Below are 21011 nucleotides of genomic sequence, written 5' to 3'. Positions count from 1 at the left end.
ACAATGAGATTAATTATTGGTTTCCTGTTACAGATAACTCGTTTGAAAATTGACAGAAATCCATTTGCCAAAGGATTCAGGGATTCTGGGCGAAACAGGTAAGACATGATTTATATATCTGTATATTTATAGATATACTATAGAGAACATTGTACAAGATATAAATTGTACAAAATTGTAGAACACTCAGTTATTTGTGTATATACTGTATACATTTTTCACATTAGCGTAGATGTACTTGGAGAGAGATAAATTGAAAAGAGATAAAGTACCAGCCAAAAAGGTCCTAACTTTCACTTTACATGATTTGTTTTAAAAATGACAGTTAGGAGCTGATTGGTTGGTATTCTCCACCAGTGGCGTCACTTACCCTGGTGACACCTTGTGTGGGCCTCGGAGAGGGCAGTAGTGCACGTGGCGAAGCCATGTGCTGGCAAAAAGGGACTTGGTTTCATGGGTAGGGGTGTGGCCCATGGTTAGGGGCATGGCCTTGCTGCCCGTACCCATGTTTTAGTCACTCCGGGGGTCCGAAGATGCAGACTGCCCCCAAGGACCAGCCTGTGTGCATTACCGGCTCCCTCACTGTGTCAGGAGCTGAGTGATGCATGTAGTGCTACAGTGCAGCACCCGGCTCCTGTCACTGAGGAGGAGTCGACACTTTGGTGTCACAAATGGGCAAGTGACACCCGGTGCGGCCTGCACCCCCCTTGTAATGCCACTGCTCTACCCGTTGCCTATCTCCAAACTTTAGTACGTCTTCCCCATTGTGTTAAACGGATTCGGTATGATACACCGCCGGCCGCCATGCCTAACCCTAATCCCCCCTATAAGTGCCTAAACGTAACCCCCCTTTCCCCGCCGCCTAAACCTAAGTCCCCGGGTGGGTGCCTAACCCTAACCCACCATCGGGGGTGCCTATCCCTAACCCTCCCTCCCCCTAGCCTAACCCTAACCTCCCGGTGGGGTGCCTAACCCTAAGTCCCCCCTGGGAACCCTAAACCTAACGCTCCCCCCCACGCGCGGCTGTCTGCGCTTGGTGCCCGGCGTAGGTTAGTTAACCCTCGCCGGGATTCTGTAGTCTAGATGCCGGCGGTCGGCATTGTGACTGCCGGCATCATAAACGTATACCGTGTTAAACCTGTGTTTTACTACCAACAGACTACTAAACGAAACTTCCTGCTGACTAAAATGAAAAAGTAGAGACTTCTGTTAATATAGTTTGTACAAAAAAGGTACATGCTAACCTGCCCACACTGATGTAGTCTCTGATTTTATCTTTTGATGACATTCCCAGATATTGCAAGATTCAGAGTGACTTCATTTATAAATCCAAGACCATATGGGTGTGTAGTAGAGAGGAAACAAAATAGAAATTATAGCACAATAGTTCCATTTGTTTGAAAGATGATTTAGTTACTGGAGTTTAAAGAAATATATTTATATGCACATTTCTACATATAGGCTTTCTGTACACTCTGTGAAATTGCCTGATACACACAGCAATTAAAAAGCAAACTTGAAATACCACCATTGTTCTTGATGCCATTTCAGATAAGATCTTTGCCTACTGTAATGCTAGGTACACACTGCCCAACATATCGGCCATTCAGTTGAACAGCTGATATATATATATATATATATTTATATATTGTGTCTGGGTCAGCCAGTGTGTACCAGCCATAAGTCTGTGAACAATGTCGTTCACAGACATATCGCCCAATATATCTGCAGATATAATGGTGCATGGTGCTGTGTGTACGGGCACTTGCTGCACGGGCTGGCGGTGATTGACAGCTCAACTGGGCAGGCACATGTAAATGCCCAACCAGTTGTGATGTCAGTCATGATGAGTCGGGCCGTCTGTATGCTGAACATTTGCTCTGCACAGTCTGTAGATTTAACTGCAGATCAGTCGGTCTGCAGGGTATGTAGTTATGAGATCCCTATCTCTATCTAGACACTACAATCCTGGCAGGGGATTTAATATAGGCATTGAAATACCGACGCCTATGTTAATCTTGACGCCGGGACCCCGACAGGGCGCCGGACCGATCGTCCAGTGCCGGAGGTAAGTAGTGATGTAGCCGGGATGGGGGGTTAGATTTAGGGACCCCCCGGGGGGACTTAGGGTTAGGCACCCCCCTGGAAGGTTAGGGTTAGGCTAGGGAAAGGGGGGGGTTAGGTTTAGCCACTGGGGGGAGGATAGGGTTAGGGATCCCCCGGGAAGGTTAGGTTTAGGGTATAGGGAGGGGGGTTAGCTTAGGCACTAACAGGGGGAGGTTAGGGTTAGGCACTAGGGGGGAGGTTATGGTTAGGCACCCCTAAAGTAGGGTTAGGGTTAGGGGGGGGGAGAGGGGAGGGTTAGATTACTTATCTCCGCTGTCGAGATTTCTTCTGCGTCGGCTACACAGCCGCCGGCATTTCAATCCCATTCCGGTCTGCAGATATATCGGTTAGGTGTGTACCCACCTTAAGTTGTAAAAATCTGGTCCTAACTTACCCTTAAACCGCTGTCTTTCCTGACTATAGAAAGAAGCATTTTACTTTTTTACAGACATATCTTTAGAGGAAGTGAGAGGAGAGTGAGCATTGACTATCTGATATGTGTAAATAAGCTCACAACATAAAAACAATTAGATATTTTTACATTTACTTTCATGCACACAACACAAATAAAGTGGCATTTTGCAGTTACAGTGTAGTGTTCATTTAACTTAACCTCCCATCTGTGGTTTCAGCCCAATCACTGTAAATACACAATGATCTTATTCGATACTGTAGATTTAATGTGTTGTAGATGCCTTGTGGGTGAACTAGTTAGCATAAATGAAGTAGAATTTTCATACAAGGGTTTTTAGTTTTCATATACTGTACAATTTTAAAAACCCAGAAAAAGTTTGCTTTACCTTAGTGAAATCCTACAATATTGCTGTCTGATTAACATTTAATAATGGTATCCACATTAAAGATCAACAGTTTCAATACATCGACAGGTACAAAAGTTTGACCGGTCTATACACAAATGGTCAACACATTTTTTTTAAACAACTTGCTGGTGGGCTAGGGTTAGGCTGTGTAAGGGCATGGTTAGGGTTAGGCACTAGGGGAGGGTTAAGGTTAGGCTAGGGTGAGTTTATTGTTAGGCACCAGGGGAACCTTTAGGGTTAGGCACTAGGAGGAGGGTTAGGGTTAGGCACTAGGGGAAGGTTTAGGTTTAGGGTGAAGATTAGGCTTAAATTACAAAAAAGAACATATGCCAACCATTTGTGTGTTGATCATGTGTGTCAACCATTTGTCACTACCGACTTTTATCCCTGTTAACCTATTGTCTGTGTACCATTTGTTGTCACTCTTCTATACCACACCATTTAATAATATGCAGTATATTTGTGTCTACCTGTCAGCCTTTTAGATATTGTGATTTATGCCAATATATTTTTCCACAACATCATGGTGTTTCTAGGGGTCAAAGCACCCCTGGCACAGTAAGGGACTGGCACCTTTCCCCCATATATTTTTGGAATAATCTCCAGCCACTTCCCCCAAATTCTCTTCAGCCTCATCCCACGTGTTTCTACAGTTCCAGCACCAGATTATCTCTAAAGCTCCAGCCAGCCCCTTCTGCCTCTTTAGCGCTGCAGTGTCTCTCCAGCTCCAGCCAGCCCCCCTTCTGTCTCTCCAGCCATCACCCCTTCTGTTACATCAGCTAGCACCCCCTTCTGCCTCTCCAGCCAACCCCCTCCCTTCTGTCTCATCAGCCAGCCCACCTTTCTGTCTGTCCAGCTAGCCTTACCTTCTGTCTCACCAAGCAGCACCCCCATCTGTCTCATCAGCCATCACCCCTTTTGTCTCTTCAGCCAGCACCCCATCTGTCTAATCAGCCCCCCCTTCTGCCCCTTCAGCCAGCCACTTCTGAATCTCAATCTGCAGCTCTTGGCCCACTGCATCCAGCCTACACAGACACTAAACTTTTTCTGGCTGCAGCTGTCATCTTCATGCCGGTCGTGTCTGACATCATGACATCACGCACGCCTTGTTTTGATTAAAACAAATCCATCAAACTTTATTTATTGTGCCAGGCAGCTACCTGCTGCCTTGCCCTGAACCCCACACCACAGTTACATCGGCAGCCCTAAATCTACCCCCTGGCCACGGGTAGCACTGCCGGGTGTCACTCCCCCTCAGCCAGCTTCTCTGGTGACTGCCATCCTGTCTAAGGGTTAGATACACCCCTGTACAACATCCCAATAGTTAAATATATATTGCAGTGTCAATATTTAATATATCTGTCATTGTAGATGCCTTCTCTGTGGTTTGGGGATGTCAAGAGGTCTTTTCTAGCTTCAGCGAAGAGAGACCTGGAGATTCCCTTTTTCCTTTCTAAGGTTCCTTTTCGTTACAGGGAATGGGGAGAAATGGGCCCCTTTTCTTTTTGGAGAGGGTCCAAATAGCCAAGCCACTGTACTGGGTGGTTGGTGCACAAACCTCAGGCTTCAATAAAAAAAAATCTGTAATTCTAGCTTTAACAGTTATACCTTTCTTGCATTAAAGTGAAAAATCATGTATAGCTAACTTTCTAATATTTACATTAGTTAGAGTTAAATAAGAATTAGAATGGGAAAATGCTCAGGGCAATATGTATTGTGTAAGACCTTCTCAAACTAAATATATATCCTCAAATAATATAAATGTTTTCTAGTAATTTAGGCAACTTCAGTTCTTTTTAAAGGTGCTCTTTATCTTTTCCATCCTATTTTACCTTTGAGATTTTCTTTTATTTAATATTTATTACCATCCATGCCACTTTGACTCTCATGCCACCTATATATTATTACAATCTGCTATACTGTGATATCACATCATCATTACTATTATGTGCTGTCTTAGCGGGCCAACAATAATCAGTCATTTCACTTCTCTGTATTTCCTTACTTGTGTGACCATGACCAAAAGTGAATTACTGTACTTTCAGGCATATGTGATTAAATACGGGGATGAAACAGTGCCACTCTATAGCAGAATTTGAATAAAAGACTGGTAGTGTCACACATAATGACAGAGCAGGGCCTCTTTCTGGCATGTGTGGTCCAGCACATACACCATCTCATTAGGGGCCTTCGCTCTGCTTTTCTGAGACAGGGCAGGATTGTATGTTTGTTCTTGGGAAATCATTTATACTTGATAACTATACACCTATTACCCTTACTCCCTTTTTCTACAATGTTTAGAATTTAAATTAAATTCAATAGTTTATTAATTAATTATGCCAGCATAGCTGTGGTAGACTGGTGTGGTAGACTGTTCAGAATGTCAATACTAGAATGTTGATATTATGCATGTTGATAGTGTGTATGTCATCACTACTATATTACTCTAACCTCACCCTAACGATAACTGCTGCCTAATCATAACTGTAGCCTATCCCTAACCCTAACAGCTGCCTAACTGTAACTGCAACCTATTCCTAATCCTAACCTCATCCTAACTGTAACTGCAGCCTACCCCTAACTCTAGTTGCAGCCTAACCCTAACTGCAGCCTATCCCTAACCCTAACCGCAGCCTAACCTAACTGCAGCCTATCCCTAACCCTAGCCATGGCCTGACCCTTACTGCAGCCTATTCCTAACCCTAACCACAGCTTAACCCTAACTCTCATATGTTCATAATTCAAACATGCATAATGTCGACATTATGAACATGTCGACATTTTGACTGAATATGTCGACACTCATAACGAGTAATGTTTTAGTAGCATTTTTGCTTAACTTTTACTACTACTTTTATAGCCAAATCCATTGTGACATTTTCTAGATACCAAAAAGGTAACATTATATTTGTCAACTTGGCACTAGTTCAGTTCAGGAAACATGTATTTAGGGGGATGTAGTTATGAGACCGGCGGCCACAATGCCACCATTCTCAATACAGACAGCTGAATCCCGACATGGGACTTAAGAAAGGCATCAAAATACCATTGCCTATCTTAATCCCGATGCTGGAACGCTGAAGGATGCCAGCCTGAATGAGGTAAGTCCAAAGCGCCCTTAGTGTTAGAAGCGGGAGGGGAGGGTTAGGTTTAGGTAGCATAGTGGGGTTAGGGTTAGGTTTTTTGGGGGATGTTAGGGTTAGGCACCACTAGGGGGGGAGTTAGGGTTAGGCACTAAGGGGGGAGGGTTAGGTTTAGACACGAAGGGGGGAAGTTAGGTTTTGGCTCTAATGGGGAGGGTTAGGGTGTGGTGTGGTGTGGGGAGGGTTAGAGTTAGGCTACAAAAAGGGAGGTCTAGGTTTAGAATGGGGGAGGGTAAGTATACTTACCCAACCCTTGTTGGAATACCAACCACCGGATGCCACTGTCGGTATTCTGACAGTAGGCATCCCGACTGCCGGTATTAGATACCCATTCCATGTTTAGGACTTATGCTGACCACAAATTAATCCAACCATATTAGAATTATTTTAGAAACCAATTGATCACATAACAATTAAAATTGACCATATATGCCCCCTACCATTTAAGAGTTGCCCCATGAAATCACATAGGAGGTGATTCAGTTCCGGCGATGTAACAGGAATATACATAAGTTGGTAATGTAATTTTTGCAGGTAAAAGTCTTACAATTCAATTCCAATCTCCCATACAAGTTTTACAGCAAAATCTTATTGTTTCCCTCGCATCCACCTGAGCATGGGAAAAGGTGGGGACATTTTTTTTTTGCTAAGTTAAAAATGCCGGGACACAGAGCAAAATCTCTGGAAATGATTAATCAGGCACTTGGAGGCATTTAAATAGCACAATATGTCCAATCCAACGTTTTGCACATTTGTATAAAAACACTGAAAAGGACATTAAATACAATTTTCTGTACCCCAAAATACTGTACAGGTTTTAATTAGCTACAAAACAATACAAAAAAATTTAAAAACCAATATTTTACACCTTTTAAGAACATCCAATACTTTGCTTACAGACACTAACCACCTTCTAATACTGTTTTACTATGTTATTTGGTCCTTTGGGGGTTTCAGGCTGATTTCCTCACTTTTTCATGCACTATTCCCAGGCCGCACATTGTAGAATTAACGTGATATTTCAGCAATTACCGGTAATAATTGTTTACAAGTGAATTGTGAGAGGCATAAGAGAGTGCTTCATGAGAATTTGTAGTGATATGTGTAATATTTATGATGCAAATTCATGCTTCCAAACTCACTCTGAATAGAATCTCCCCCATAGTTTGTTAGTGTTCTCCAGACAAATAGATCTTCTATCCTATCAAATTTCTTAGCATTTTACTGTCCAATATTTGACCAAATTTATAATAAACAGCCAAAATGGGTGTTAAAATGAAGTAGTCATATTATGAAAGAAGAGAAGGCTTTACAATTACATATTTGATACAGATGAATAAATACCCATTCTCTAATTCAGGGGCCTATTCATCATACCATAATTAAAGTTTTTTCAAACAGGTCCCTACTTTTAAGTAAGGGAGCCATTCATTAAACTAGTGAAGGAGGAAATATAAATTATATCTTCTGGTAACAGTCCTGCTTAATGGGGATGTAGAAATAATGCCATTCGTGAAATTCCAAAAATTATATATTTTTGGAATTTGAAGGTGTTACTGTATGCCATCCTCAGATGGCGTACAGCCCCCATAAGGCTTCACAAGCTGCTGTTTACACAGCAGCTTGTGAAGCAGTCAGAATGCAGCGAGGCTCCTCCCTCCCCATTCTGCGATTCGCCCTGGCCAGCTCCCTTCCCCACCGTTGCATTCTATTGCAGCATGAAACATGTGTCCCCTGTGCCTGATCTCCGGTGGCACTTGCAAGTGTTTAATTAACTATTTATTTGCTTTAATACTTTAATACTTTTACAGTTAATTAATAAAATAGAAGAAGCACTTGCAAGTGCCACGAGGGAAAAGACAGAGAGAAGATGCTTCATGCTGCAGCAGCATGCAGCAGCGGGGATAACACAAATAATATTTAAATTATTTTTTTTGTAACATTTACCACTGCTGTAATGCATGCTGTGCATGCGCCACTTCTGTGAATGGAAGCAGCTCATGCATAGCATGCATAACAGAAGTGTTAAGTTAGAGCGGCCAGGGAAAAGTATCTATTTTCCGAAGATCTGTCATTGCAAAAGTGACAGCTTTTTCGGAATAGATAATTATGCGAGTTCTAAACCTAATTATCTCCAAATAATTTTTAGTAATATTGCATAGATCCCTGAGGTTTGATATAGTTGCATCATATTCTAGTATATGAAATATTGTATGGTGTGCAAGACATTCACACATACTAACAGAGCTTATGAACTTGTATACATACATCTATTAAAAAAAATCTGAACTGTACTTTGAGGCATTGTAATATACATAGTTTAAGTTTATATTTTTGTGATTCTTTGAATGTTTTTACTGTTATAGCAAATTATGGTCATAGCAAGCTGAAATGTATAAATATTACAATGTATGTGTTGGTGTCAGGAAATGGCTTCCTTTGCCTCTTTATTGCTTTTACTTCCACCGAGAAAAGGGAAAAAAAATATTTATTCATTTACAAAAAAGGAATGTTTTCTCCCTCTAGCCTCTTGCTTTTGTTTGATCTGCAAAAAGGGTGACAGGCTAAAATCTGGTTTAGTTTAAGAGGTGATTTAATCATGGCTCAGAATTAGTCTAGTTTAAGACCTTGGGACCTAGCTTCACAGATATTACAGTTTCTGAACTACAAAGAAATAGACTCCAAAACAAAATTTATTCCTGTAAGCATACCACTTCCAATAACTTGATTATCCTACAAATAAAATGAATTCCACGTAAATTCTTCTGCAACATATTTTATGTTTCCAACTTTATATATTCAGAATCTGCCACATTATTGTTTCAAATGTTTATTTACCTAAACTTATATGTTTAGGAATATTTAAAGGAGCACTGCATATATAACTTCAGTGTGCACAGATATTCTTACAATTAGTTAAATATGCTGTATTTATTTTCCATATAAATATGTGATTTCAAGTAAATTACAAATGAATTGCTTAAATGCTCACAGTTAAAAACCTTAATAATAGTACTACAGATCTATTCACAATAGCAATTTATTTTATGCCAATTGTTGTTTGTCTTACAAAAATAACAAATTATTTTAATTTGCAAGACAGGGAGAAAAAATGTCTTTCAATCCTCAGCTGTGGAACTGTATATTTGTTAAGGTTGTGGAATTTTGTAATTATGTAGTCCTCATGCTAAAAAAACTTTATTCAACAAATTTAAAATGACTGATTAACAATATATTAATCATTATATTGTGTTATATTTCAGTGTGCCATGCTATAATTAGCTCTAATATCAATGTCTTCTCTTCAAAATGGTGTGTTCTAGCAGCTTTTACTTTTATTTTCTAACAAGAGGCTAATATACAGAAAAATATGCTATTATTTTAAATAACATTTTACTCTGAATTAATCAATGTTCCAAGATTTGGAAATGTTTACATTATAAATAAGTACAGAAAAATATACATATGTAAAATACATACATATATGTATAAAATATTATATTGAGGGTACTTTCATATTACATTAAGTAATATGGGTACATGCATATAGATACACATCTTATTGAGAGTACGGTATGTAGAGATAATAACTACTTTACCGTTAGGAGGTTCGTATGTACCTCCAAGAATTTCTATTTTGTTGTGATCATTTTGTACCATATTTAAAACTGACACTTTGTAGGCCAATTCTTTTAAGTCAACATATTAGGTCACTAAAGCTATTATAAAATCAAAGTATATGACAATTTCCTAGAAAGAAAACCAAATGATGAAATGTCTGTGGACATAATATAATTTTGTTAATTCACTGCTTAGAACTCTTTTAACAATTTTATCAGTTAAAGCATTTTAGGCATAATGCAATTTAGTTTTATATAGAATTTCAACCTCCTTAAAGTTGCATATAGTTGCAGGGTTTATTTAATAGAAATCAACAGCTTAAGCCGTTAAAAGATATCCTGGAGAAATTTAGCAAAGTGAAAGCAAATTTATGTGGTGAGAATAAAGTTCCATTCTTTAACTAAACTTTGAGTCTGACCCTATAAAATGTTAAATCAGGAAGGCAAAACAATTTCTGCCCTTTAAATAATTGTAAGTATTTCACTAAATAAATATGGGCATTTGATTGCATAAATTAAATTGGTGATAAAATGTGGAAATTGTTGGAAGGCATCTTGTATAAATTATCACCCAGGCTATACTCTACAGGAGGTACCTTTTTATCTCCTATTTAACTAGAAGTGGAAAGTCTGGGTTACTGCTGAAAATGAAGGCATTTATGCCCAGCTTCAGCTAATAAATGCTTTATAGCTGTTGCCTGCACAATATCTGTAAACTCAGAGAAACCTTGGCATAAAACTGTTTGATAGTTATAATGGGGTTCTAAAACTGGCATTAAATAAAAACAAATCACTTACAATAAAATAGTTTAAGAAGTTTATTATTAGTAGAAATTGTTTTTCATTGTTATAAAGCTGAGTTGTCAAAATGTCTTGATTTTTACCACATTTTTCCAACCATATTAAATACCTGAGTGAGTCTTTGAACAAGTCATTACTTTTCAAGGCTCTTTCACACCTATCCGCATTTTTTGTGCTTTTCACACATTAACAAATTAATGAAAACACTTTACTAATAATAAGGGGAACAAGAGCCATTAGTACCATTCCCACAATTGCATTTTAAAATGTTATTTCCCCATTTAAAATATTGCAAATTCAAAACTTGTACGTTATTCTTTAAGGTATATCACCAGTGTAATATAATGTATTAGTACAATGTATGACTAATATGCTTCCAAAGTACTCTTTTTCATGCGTTATACCCATTTTCACAGCACATATGTGTGCATAAGTCCTTAAAAACTAATTTAGTTTTCGGCAGTGCATTCTACAGGTTCAGAATGTTTTTCATGTATTATTGTTAAATATTGCAGATGTTTTTATATATGTTTTTCTATGCACTGACAACATGTATTCTATTTGGAATTATTTTAGGATGGGGTTGGAAGCCCTTGTGGAGTCTTATGCATTTTGGAGGCCGTCCTTGAGGACACTAACATTTGAGGACATACCTGGTATTCCAAAACAAGGTAAAGCATGTTTAGTACATTTAGTGTTATAACTATATTTGCTTATGTCGTTTCCATTGTAGTTACGCAAGCAACCTCTTGACCAAGTTGTTAAGTGAAAAACCTTAGAGATGATGAACTATGTTTGGATTTGAATATTGATTTTATGGTTATATATATTAGGTGGCTATGACAACTGTGGGAGGGTATAAAATAATATTTTTGGGGGAGACAGCAGGTTGAAGGGAGGGTGTTATGGTATATTATGGAAATATATAAATGTTTTGAGTTAAGTAGTATTAAGAGATTAAAAGGCTCTTACTGTATGTGGAAACATTTTCCAATCCTGCTTGCAATTGTTTTTTTTTTTGTATGTTGGTAGATTATGGCAAGAGCAGTGCTATTTTTGCAATCTACTTCCAGTGACTGGCTTTTTACCAACAAAAAAACCCCAGATCATACTTACATAAAAATTTCCCTATGAGTTTTGTCCTTGTTCCTTTCTTCTTGACATTATTAAAAGTGGTGCAAATACAGTTTTTATTTGCATACGAGAAAAATACAACCAGCTTATGCATGTAGTACTCTAATATTTTAGTAATACTTTATTTTAACACTGCAATTTATGATTGAACTCTTTTGTAAACCTCACCCAACTCTAAGGGGCATATTTACTAAAGTGAGAGTTTTTAGAAATGAATAAGTTGCCCATAGCAACCAATCAGATTCTAGCTATTATCTTCTAGAAGGTGCTAGTTAAATGTTAAGTAGAATCTGACTGGTTTCTATGGGCAACATCTCCACTTCTAAAAACTCTCACTTAAGTATATATACCCCTAAATCTGTCTACACATTTTAAATTCACCATCCTTCAGAGCACACAGCAAAATGTGAATTTACCAAGGTTCAAAATTGCACCTTCTAGCTAGACCTATTCCTAGCTAATGAGGCTCACTGTTTTTGAACTGCATCTTTCATCAAACATCCGTCGTTTAATCCCAATGACACAGTATTTAAGCAGGCTTTAGCATAACTAATCTGAAATAAAAGATCTCAATTAAATGAGTCCTCTTACTGTTATATACTACATTCTATGGGAATGTAGTGAATTGGCCAGCGCATGGGATGTTGGATGTCGAAATCCCAGCACCGGAATCCCAACCCGCGGCCAGAACACTGGCACTGGAATACCAGCATCAATTGAGATGCCTGCGCCGGTATCCCGACAGCCGGGATCCCAACAGATGGCATCCTGAACGTGAGTATAGCGGGCCAGCTTAGCTTTTAGCCGTTTGGGGGGAGGGTTAGGTTTAGGCACCATGGGGGGGTTAGAGTTAGGCTGCAAGGCGGGGCACCAGGGAGGATTAGGGTTAGGCACTAAGGAGGGACGGTAGCTTTAGGCACTAAGGGGGATGGGTTAGGTTTAGGCACTAACAGGGAGGGTTAGGGTGCATGGAGGGCTAGGGTTAGGATGCAGGAAGAGAGGTTTATGGTTAGGGGGAGAAGGGCGGATGGTTAGCATACTTATGGAGTCTCTGTCAAGATTCTGAGCATTGGGATGCCGCTGTCGGTGTTTTGACGGCCAACATCCCAACTACCTGTCTCCCATACCCAACCCCATTCTATGTTACATCCGATTCAATGAATATTGATAAAAACAATTATTTGCTATTTGCATATACTAACCAGATCTTTTTTAAGATACAAAAATAAGTTAACTATTCACAATGTATACACTGGAATAATTGACATAATAAATATGATACAACCATGAAAACAATTATGTAAAATTCATATATTCAAACATTCAAATTAATAAATGGTTAATAGCCTTTATCAAATCTCCTGGCTTTGCAGACTAAAGGTCAACTATGATGGTTTCACAAAAATTGTACACAATTTTGTTCTAAATTCTGAGAGCAGACAAAATATTTAATAATAGAAATGCTTGGCTATAGTGTTTCAAAATAGATATTCAAGAACATAATTTGTTAATGGGCTAATATGTAAATTATTGATCTACTGTAAATGAGTAACTTTAGATCAGGGGTGGCTTAAAATAGGAAGGGCCTGTGTTGCAGTCTCCATGTGAGCTCCCTCCTTTCTCACTGGCGGTGCAGGTGAAAAGACTCTGGCACTGTGCCAGAGTCTACTGCGCATGTGTGGGTCTCCAGAAACCATGGCGCCTGTGTACACAGCACACCGTGCACCCATTAAAGATACGCCACTGCTTCAGATGTGTTATATTTTTTTATAATTATTTAATGCAATAAACAACCTCTATATGTTTAATAACATTTAAATTAAAGTCAAGCACACATCACCTTCATCAAAAACATATCTTTTTTTTTAGTATATTTTTCATCATAATAGGACACATTGAAGACGAAGAAATTAGATGATTATTGCTCATTGTCTTGATAAGTTTCATGGCAGACCATATCATTTAATCTGGAGTAACACTAGAAATGAAATCATCACATCTGGTCTTTCCATATATTAGTTTCAATGAAGTGATGATAGTCAGTTAATGATCAACACTTGGCGGTAACTTCTATACAGATGGGCTTGATTTGGTACCATTAAGACTGATGAAATAGCTTGTTCTGTTATGAATTACATTATATTTAAACAAAATACCTAACTATGAGAGCAGAATTTTAATATTTAACACATTGTACAGTCACACATCTAAGACTTAATGCTAGAGAAATCCAAGTTCATCTGCTAACACCCAATGTAGACAACCAATGGGTTTCATTTACAGGCTCCTCACTTCCATGAATTTAAGGATATACAGCTGTTAGTTTCATTATTCCATGTGTCTCTTAGCTTTTTCTAAGACTTTTAAATGAATGCCACTTCCACTCTTTAAAACAGTTGGGATTTTATAATATATATTATAGTATTTTTTTGCTGAAATTGTAACAAATTAAAGTACTATAAATTACAAAGGCAATCATAAGTAACTTCCTGATTGCCCACTTAGCATTTGCAAACAGCCAGTCACTAGTGGTTTGATAGTGCCTCCAGATTACTGCTACTACTACTACTACTACTACTACCACCATTACTACTACTACTACTACTACTACTTTTTCTTCCTCTTCTTCCTCTTTTTCTTCTTTTTCATCATCATCATTTTTCGCTATTTGCATCTTCCCCTCCACAAATAATACTACTTTCCAAGACTCTGGCATAGTATAAGATTGCCACATGTGAGTAAGGAGTTAACCACTGGGGTTTCAAGTGGTGACTCCACCTCGTTCTCATAAGTGATAGACTTCTGGTCTATTGGCCATAGTTTCAGTGTGGAGATGGCTGGTGTGTAGGAAAGATGCTTATTACCTGTTCATCTCACTGCAAAGCCTGAACTGTTGTTCCTCTGTATAAAGTATTCTACTGTGTTTACTGTAAACACTAAATAAAGCTGCTATGTCCAGAGTCCAGACCATGCCTGAAGTCCTCTCACTATACAGTAGTAAATACATCTGTTGGTAATTGTGTGAAAAATGCACTTACTGTACTAGGCCTACTTCAGAAGCCCACATCCCTCCCTATTTCACCCAACAGACATAAGCAAGTGTTAATAAATGGTCTCAAATTACCCATAACTCAACTTTTTAGTTAGTTTAGGCACCCCAAATTTAATTAAAAGATTTTTTAAATGAATAATAATTTCTATTTATAGTTTCTTTAATTGTTTTGAAAAAAAATTAAAGTGGCCTCAGATTAACACAAAATCAAATTTTTTTACTTTTTCTGCATTTTTCATTTAATTCATTTGTGATTTAATGAAAAAAATTAGCTTTTTATCATTTGTTTTATTTTTTTTTAATAAATACACAAATCAGCAATTTGACACCATTTAAAACCTCCAATACTTTTTTTGATAAAAACGCCCCCTGGCCGCTCGCATCATACGTCATGTCCGCTATTTATTTGATTAATCGAGTACATCGAACAGCGTCTGAACTGCTCGCTATTCTTGTGGTTGGTTTTTCCTACCACAGTTTTGCGAGCAGTTCTGACTATAAATCAACCAAGTGACGTGGTCAATGACGCTGCTGTTTTAATTATGCACACCCATAAAACGCCCAATTTGACCTTTAAGCACGCCTGCGTTCTGATCTCCACTCCCCGTTTTCAAGCACCTTCCCCTGTTACCACCCACATACGCCTCATTCTGTCACTCAAATTTGCAGGCCCTCGCTATATAGCGAACAAACGATTTTCGGCCTCACTGACTGGTTCGCGCATGCGTACTAAAAACCGTACGCATGCGCAGATGTGCGAACATCGGTCGGAACCGGCGTACTGCCGCTTACGAGCGGCTCTGAATCAGGCCCATAATTCTTAAAATGAGGGGTGTTACATTTTTTGCAATGTCTTGCTAATTATAATAAATGTTCTCTGGGTATTTTCCTATGCACCACAATTGGTGTAAAGGCAAATAAGTGAAGATACATTGCCTTGGATTGCCTTCATGACCATTTTGGGGGCACTCCGTGGTACTTCACACAGAATTATTTTGATAACTATATCTGCTGTTTACATAACTATAAGTAATCATTTACCTAGTATACTTTTTTTTACTTAGGAAATGCATTGTCTGGGCATGGATCGGCAGCTACTCATCCCCACTTATTGCCAGGTTCCCCCTGCACATCTCCATTCCATCTAGGAGCAAATACAAGTCAGCTTTGCAGTCTGACTCCAGCAGATTATTCATCTTGTGGCCGATCCAGCTTGGCACTTAACAGATACAGCACATCTCTTGCTGAAACATACAACAGACTTGCTAACTCAACAAGTGAAACCTTTGCAAACTCTAGGACACCCTCCTATGTTGGAATGGCAAGCAGCACTACAGTAAACATGTCCATGGCAGGAGCTGACAATGATAACTTTGGGTGTCCTCAAACAAGCCTATCTATGCAAGTTTCTGGAATGTCACCTCAACTGCAGTATATCATGCCTTCACCAACAAGCAATGCTTTTAGCAGTGGCCAGCCACACCAAGGTTCTTACAATGCATTTAGACTGCACAGTCCATGTGCTTTGTATGGATACAACTTTTCCACTTCCCCAAAACTAGCTTCTAGTCCTGAAAAAATTGTATCTTCACAGGGAAGTTTTTTGGGGTCCTCCCCAAGTGGAACCATGACAGATCGTCAGATTCTCTCCCCAGTGGATGGGGTTCATCTTCTAGGTGGTGCAGGACAGCAAAACTTCTTTGACGCTAGAGGATTAGGAAGTTTAACATTATCAACATCTCAAGTATCTGCACATATGGTTTGACGGGGAGTGTTATGAAAACAAATGTCTCTTTCCAGTAATGAACTATTAAGCCATTTTTATTTACAGTAGTTTGTAACTATGTATATGTGTAAATATATTGCAACACGAACAATGCACTAACTTGCTATTATCTATCTTGTTTTAATGATTGTTTTTTGTATATCTTGTTTGCTTATGCACAAAATAAATAGAAAAACAGACACAACCACTCACTTAGGCAAAGTCTTCCACAAATGAAACGTGTTCTTCAAGAACCTTTTTGTAATCTATGTTCTTGTATATAGTCTAATATTAAGTAATTATAATAAGGAATATAGAATTTTAAAAACAATGGACATTGTTTAAATACTTGTTTAAAGAGATCCTCTGCAGTTTCACATAGCAATATGGGCCATGCAAAATTATATGACAAAAGGCTGTTTGTAGTGTAATTTTTTGACAACTTTGGGATAGGCTAATCCATTTTCAGGTTCTTTAATAAAAACTGATGTACAGGGAAAAGTTGGTGTTCTTTTAATAATAGCAACTAGTGCTTTTGTCTGATGGTCCTTAACAAAATGCTGTACCAGCACTTTTTTTGGTCAAATTTTTATTTCTTATACTTAGTTTCAAAAACAGATCAGTAAGAAATCAGTGGAAAAAAAATCAAAATGAATAAAATATGCATTTGAAAACTTATCAAAAGTATGAAAGCTACTATATGGTTGATATAACATTTTCATAGAATAAAAGCACTGTTAGCAACCAGACAGTTGCTTTCATTTTCCAAATTGCACAAGAAAACAGAAGGATAAATGTACTATATGGCGGTATTTGAAAACCATCAGTGTTTTTGGCTTTTTCTTGGTGGTTTTGCATCCACCGCATTTATTGAAGTCAAAACAGCAGACAAACTGTCAGAAAACCACCAGTTTAGACAACACCACTGAACCATGTTGCCCCAATTTTTTTATATGTGATAATTAGAAACCACCACATTTATCAAGTGGCTATTTGTCAAACTGCTAATACAACTGAATTAAATTAGGTGGTTGTGACAGGCAAAATGGCTAATAACATGTTGTTTGAGCTATGTGGCAAATCAGCAGGTTAGGATGCTCAATAGACTTACAATGGGGGCAATTATGTATTCATTAAGGAAGCAAATAATATTAATAAATCTTTTAGGGGCAATATTATTTTATTAATATATTAAAAAGTAAAATGAATGTTTACTTTGTTTAAGAATGCAATATTATGTTTTCATTATATTATATATGAAATATTAATTGTTAATTTGGGACAATAAAAATATTTTTATGAATGGGCAACAATTTTTATTTTATGATGTAGGCACTATTTATAGAGCCATAAAATAATAACTGTCATAAATATGTTTTGTTCCCATTTAACAATTAATATTGCACATTTAATATTATAACTATATAATTTTTCAAAATGAATTTTGATTTGGTAAATTCTATCCCTTCTACTACATGCATGTGAAGAGGGAGATGCCATGGGCTGCATGCTGCTCCTCCAATGGCTCCCACTGCAGTTTGACGGGACATACCTTAACCAGAGGACCTCACTGCTCTCCACTAGGAAGGGTAAATATATAGTGGGGAGAGGCAGGGCCGGATTAACAATGGGGCGGGTGGAGCTACAGCTCCAGGCCTCCCATTGAAAATAGGCCCACACCGACTGCAGTGCAGGCAGGAAAAAAAAGTTTTTTCTTTCCTGTCAACACTAAGGAACAGCTCAGCCAGCTCTCTCACCTAATGGCTGTCATAAATAGAGCTTAGCCCATTCTGACCTCCCCGGTCCCCACCCGTTCCCCTCCTCTTGGAGGATCGACAGGCCAGGACAAAGCCCCGCCCACCTGCGGGCCGCTGAAGCCCCGCCCACCTCGGAAGCCCCGCCGAAGCTCCACCTCCATTATACCGAGGCTCCGCCTCCTGAACCATCCTACTCCAAAGCGGTGTCAAGCGCCTAGTTGAAGAGGGAAGGCAGCTCAGCCAAGCATGTCAGGATTAGCTTTACTCAGGTCTGTGTAATGTCTGGCCTCTGTCTATATATGTATGTAATTATCTATTATCTATCTATAATATTAGGTGGGTATAAGAGCTTGTGTATCTACACATATATATATACACCCACACGTATATGTGTGTGTGTGTGTATATATGTATATATATATACATACACATACATGTACTGTATATATGTGTATATATATGCACATACTTGTTTGTGTGTGTATATATATGTATGTATGTGTGTAAATGTATGTTTGTGTATATGTATGTTTATATACACACACACGTGTATATATGCACGTACTTGTGTCTGTGTGTATATGTGTATATATATATGCGTGTGTATATATATATATATATATATATATATATACATATATGTACGTACTTGAGTGTGTGTATATGTATGTGTGTAAATGTATGTTTGTGTATATGTATGTGTATACACACACACACACGTGTATATATGCACGTACTTGTGTCTGTGTGTATATATATATGCGTGTGTATGTATATATATATATACATACATATATGTACGTACTTGTGTGTGTATATGTATGTGTGTAAATGTATGTTTGTGTATATGTATGTGTATACACACACACACGTGTATATATGCACGTACTTGTGTCTGTGTGTATATATATATGCATGTGTATGTATATATATATATACATACATATATGTACGTACTTGTGTGTGTATATGTATGTGTGTAAATGTATGTTTGTGTATATGTATGTGTATATACACACACGTGTATATATGCACGTACTTGTGTCTGTGTGTGTGTATATGTATGTGTGTGTATGTATATATATACATATATGTACGTACTTGTGTGAATATATGTATGTGTGTGTATATGTATATATATATACACACACGTGTATATATATGCACGTACGTGTGTGCGTATATATACATACACACACATGGTGGTAAATAGGGATGGTACAGGAGCTTCAGACACATTTAAGGGGACTGAAGCGGATGTGGAATGATATGTAAACATTCATCATGTTAATAGGAGAATGTCAAGATGGTCATAATGTTGAAGTTGTCCGTGTCGAACATTCATGTAGATAGTGATGGAATGTCGACATATCATCCCTGTTGGCCCAGCGCTCACTGACCTGCTCCTAATGGCTGCAGTGACTCCAGCACAGCTTCTGGATTGGGTCATGACCTCACTAACCCTAATGCCTACCCCTTACCTTATAGTGCCTTTCCCTAACCTCCTCCCCCGGCAGTCTAACTGTAACCTCCCCCTAGTGCCTAACCCTATCCTCCTCCCCCCGTAGCCTAACTCTAACCTTCCCCTAGTGCCTAAACCCCCATGTAGCCTAACCCTAATGTCGACATTTTCATGACTGTCAACATACTACACCACACCTGCTTCAGTCCCTTTAAGTGTGCCTCAAGCCCCTGTACCTACACAATTTACGTGTATGTGGGTGTGTATGTGGGTGTGTATGTATGTACACACCCACATACACATATATATATATATATATAGCAGTCAAATGGGCGGCACTCTGGACGGCTTTTATAAAACACACTAAAACTCAGTTTAAGTTATCAACGCTTCAGAACTTGTATTTATTCTTTCGTCAGGATTACTGAAGGGATGAATACAAGTTCTGAAATGTTGTTAACTTAAATGGATTTTAATGTGTTTTATACAAGTCATCCAGAGTGCCGCCCATTCGACTGCTACATGGTTCCCGCCCTTCACAGCCAGAGGTAATTAGGAGGGCACCAGACGCTATAGCACTATACTTTGCACAGGAGTGCTGGCCTACACATGCACAGTCAGCGGCATAGCAGGGCTAACTCCGGAGCACCTTGTGCCAGCCCTGTGCCTCTTAAGTGCGTAACGTCATGCCGTTGCGTAGAGGTACTGAGGCCGCCGGCACCTGAAAATGCAGCACTGCCCGGAGCGTCCTGGGAGAATGCTGCACTGGCCACACCCCTATGTAAACCACAACCACACCGCACTGGTCATGGCCCCACATTACCAGTCACACTGCTACGGCACTTGTCCCACCCCCTTCAGCGGCATACAATAGGCCCATCATAAATTTCAGCTCCAGGCCCATGTGGACATTAATCTGGCACTGGGGAGAGGGGCAGACAGATTGGGGTTGGGAGAACAGACTGAAGTAACCTGGCATAGGCTGGATCCCTTTGCTAGTATATTAATAAAATAATATTGCCCCCATAAAATATTTATTAATTTTACTTACTTTCTTAATTTCTACATAATCATTGCCATTTTAATACTTAACGCGTTGGGGATGCAATGTAAAGGCCACTTAATAACTTCTATAGTAGTTTTATAATGTGACAGCTGTCATTTGGTAATGAATCCGAATTTCCAAGAAGTATACTTGACCAGGGTAAGTGTTAGAATTGTATTTTGATAGCATGATATTCTTCAAACCTTGACACTTATTAATTGTTATTCAAGTGGTGTGTTATTGGCCAACACAGAGTTTTGATGATTCAATACTCATAGAATCGTGGCCCTGGCCACCACTGTACA

At 38.7% G+C, this 21011-nt stretch overlaps 1 protein-coding gene across 1 annotated transcript in view; it reads left to right on the top strand.

Annotated features, from left to right (window-relative positions):
• TBX18 (T-box transcription factor 18) overlaps nucleotides 1–17066 on the top strand; it is a 45822-nt gene extending 28756 nt beyond the window's left edge. Inside the window, exons 6-8 of the mRNA XM_088470626.1 lie at nucleotides 34–98; nucleotides 11068–11162; nucleotides 15742–17066. Of these exons, the coding sequence (XP_088326752.1) occupies nucleotides 34–98; nucleotides 11068–11162; nucleotides 15742–16442 (861 nt within the window). The 3' untranslated portion in view covers nucleotides 16443–17066. The remainder of the gene's footprint in view (nucleotides 1–33; nucleotides 99–11067; nucleotides 11163–15741) is intronic.
• The last annotated feature ends 3945 nt before the right edge of the window (nucleotides 17067–21011 follow it).

The sequence above is a fragment of the Taudactylus pleione genome, unplaced genomic scaffold, assembly GCF_031769625.1.
Source record: "Taudactylus pleione unplaced genomic scaffold, aTauple2 ptg000015l, whole genome shotgun sequence".
Lineage (NCBI taxonomy): Eukaryota > Metazoa > Chordata > Amphibia > Anura > Myobatrachidae > Taudactylus > Taudactylus pleione.
This window is presented reverse-complemented; position numbering and strand designations above follow the sequence as displayed.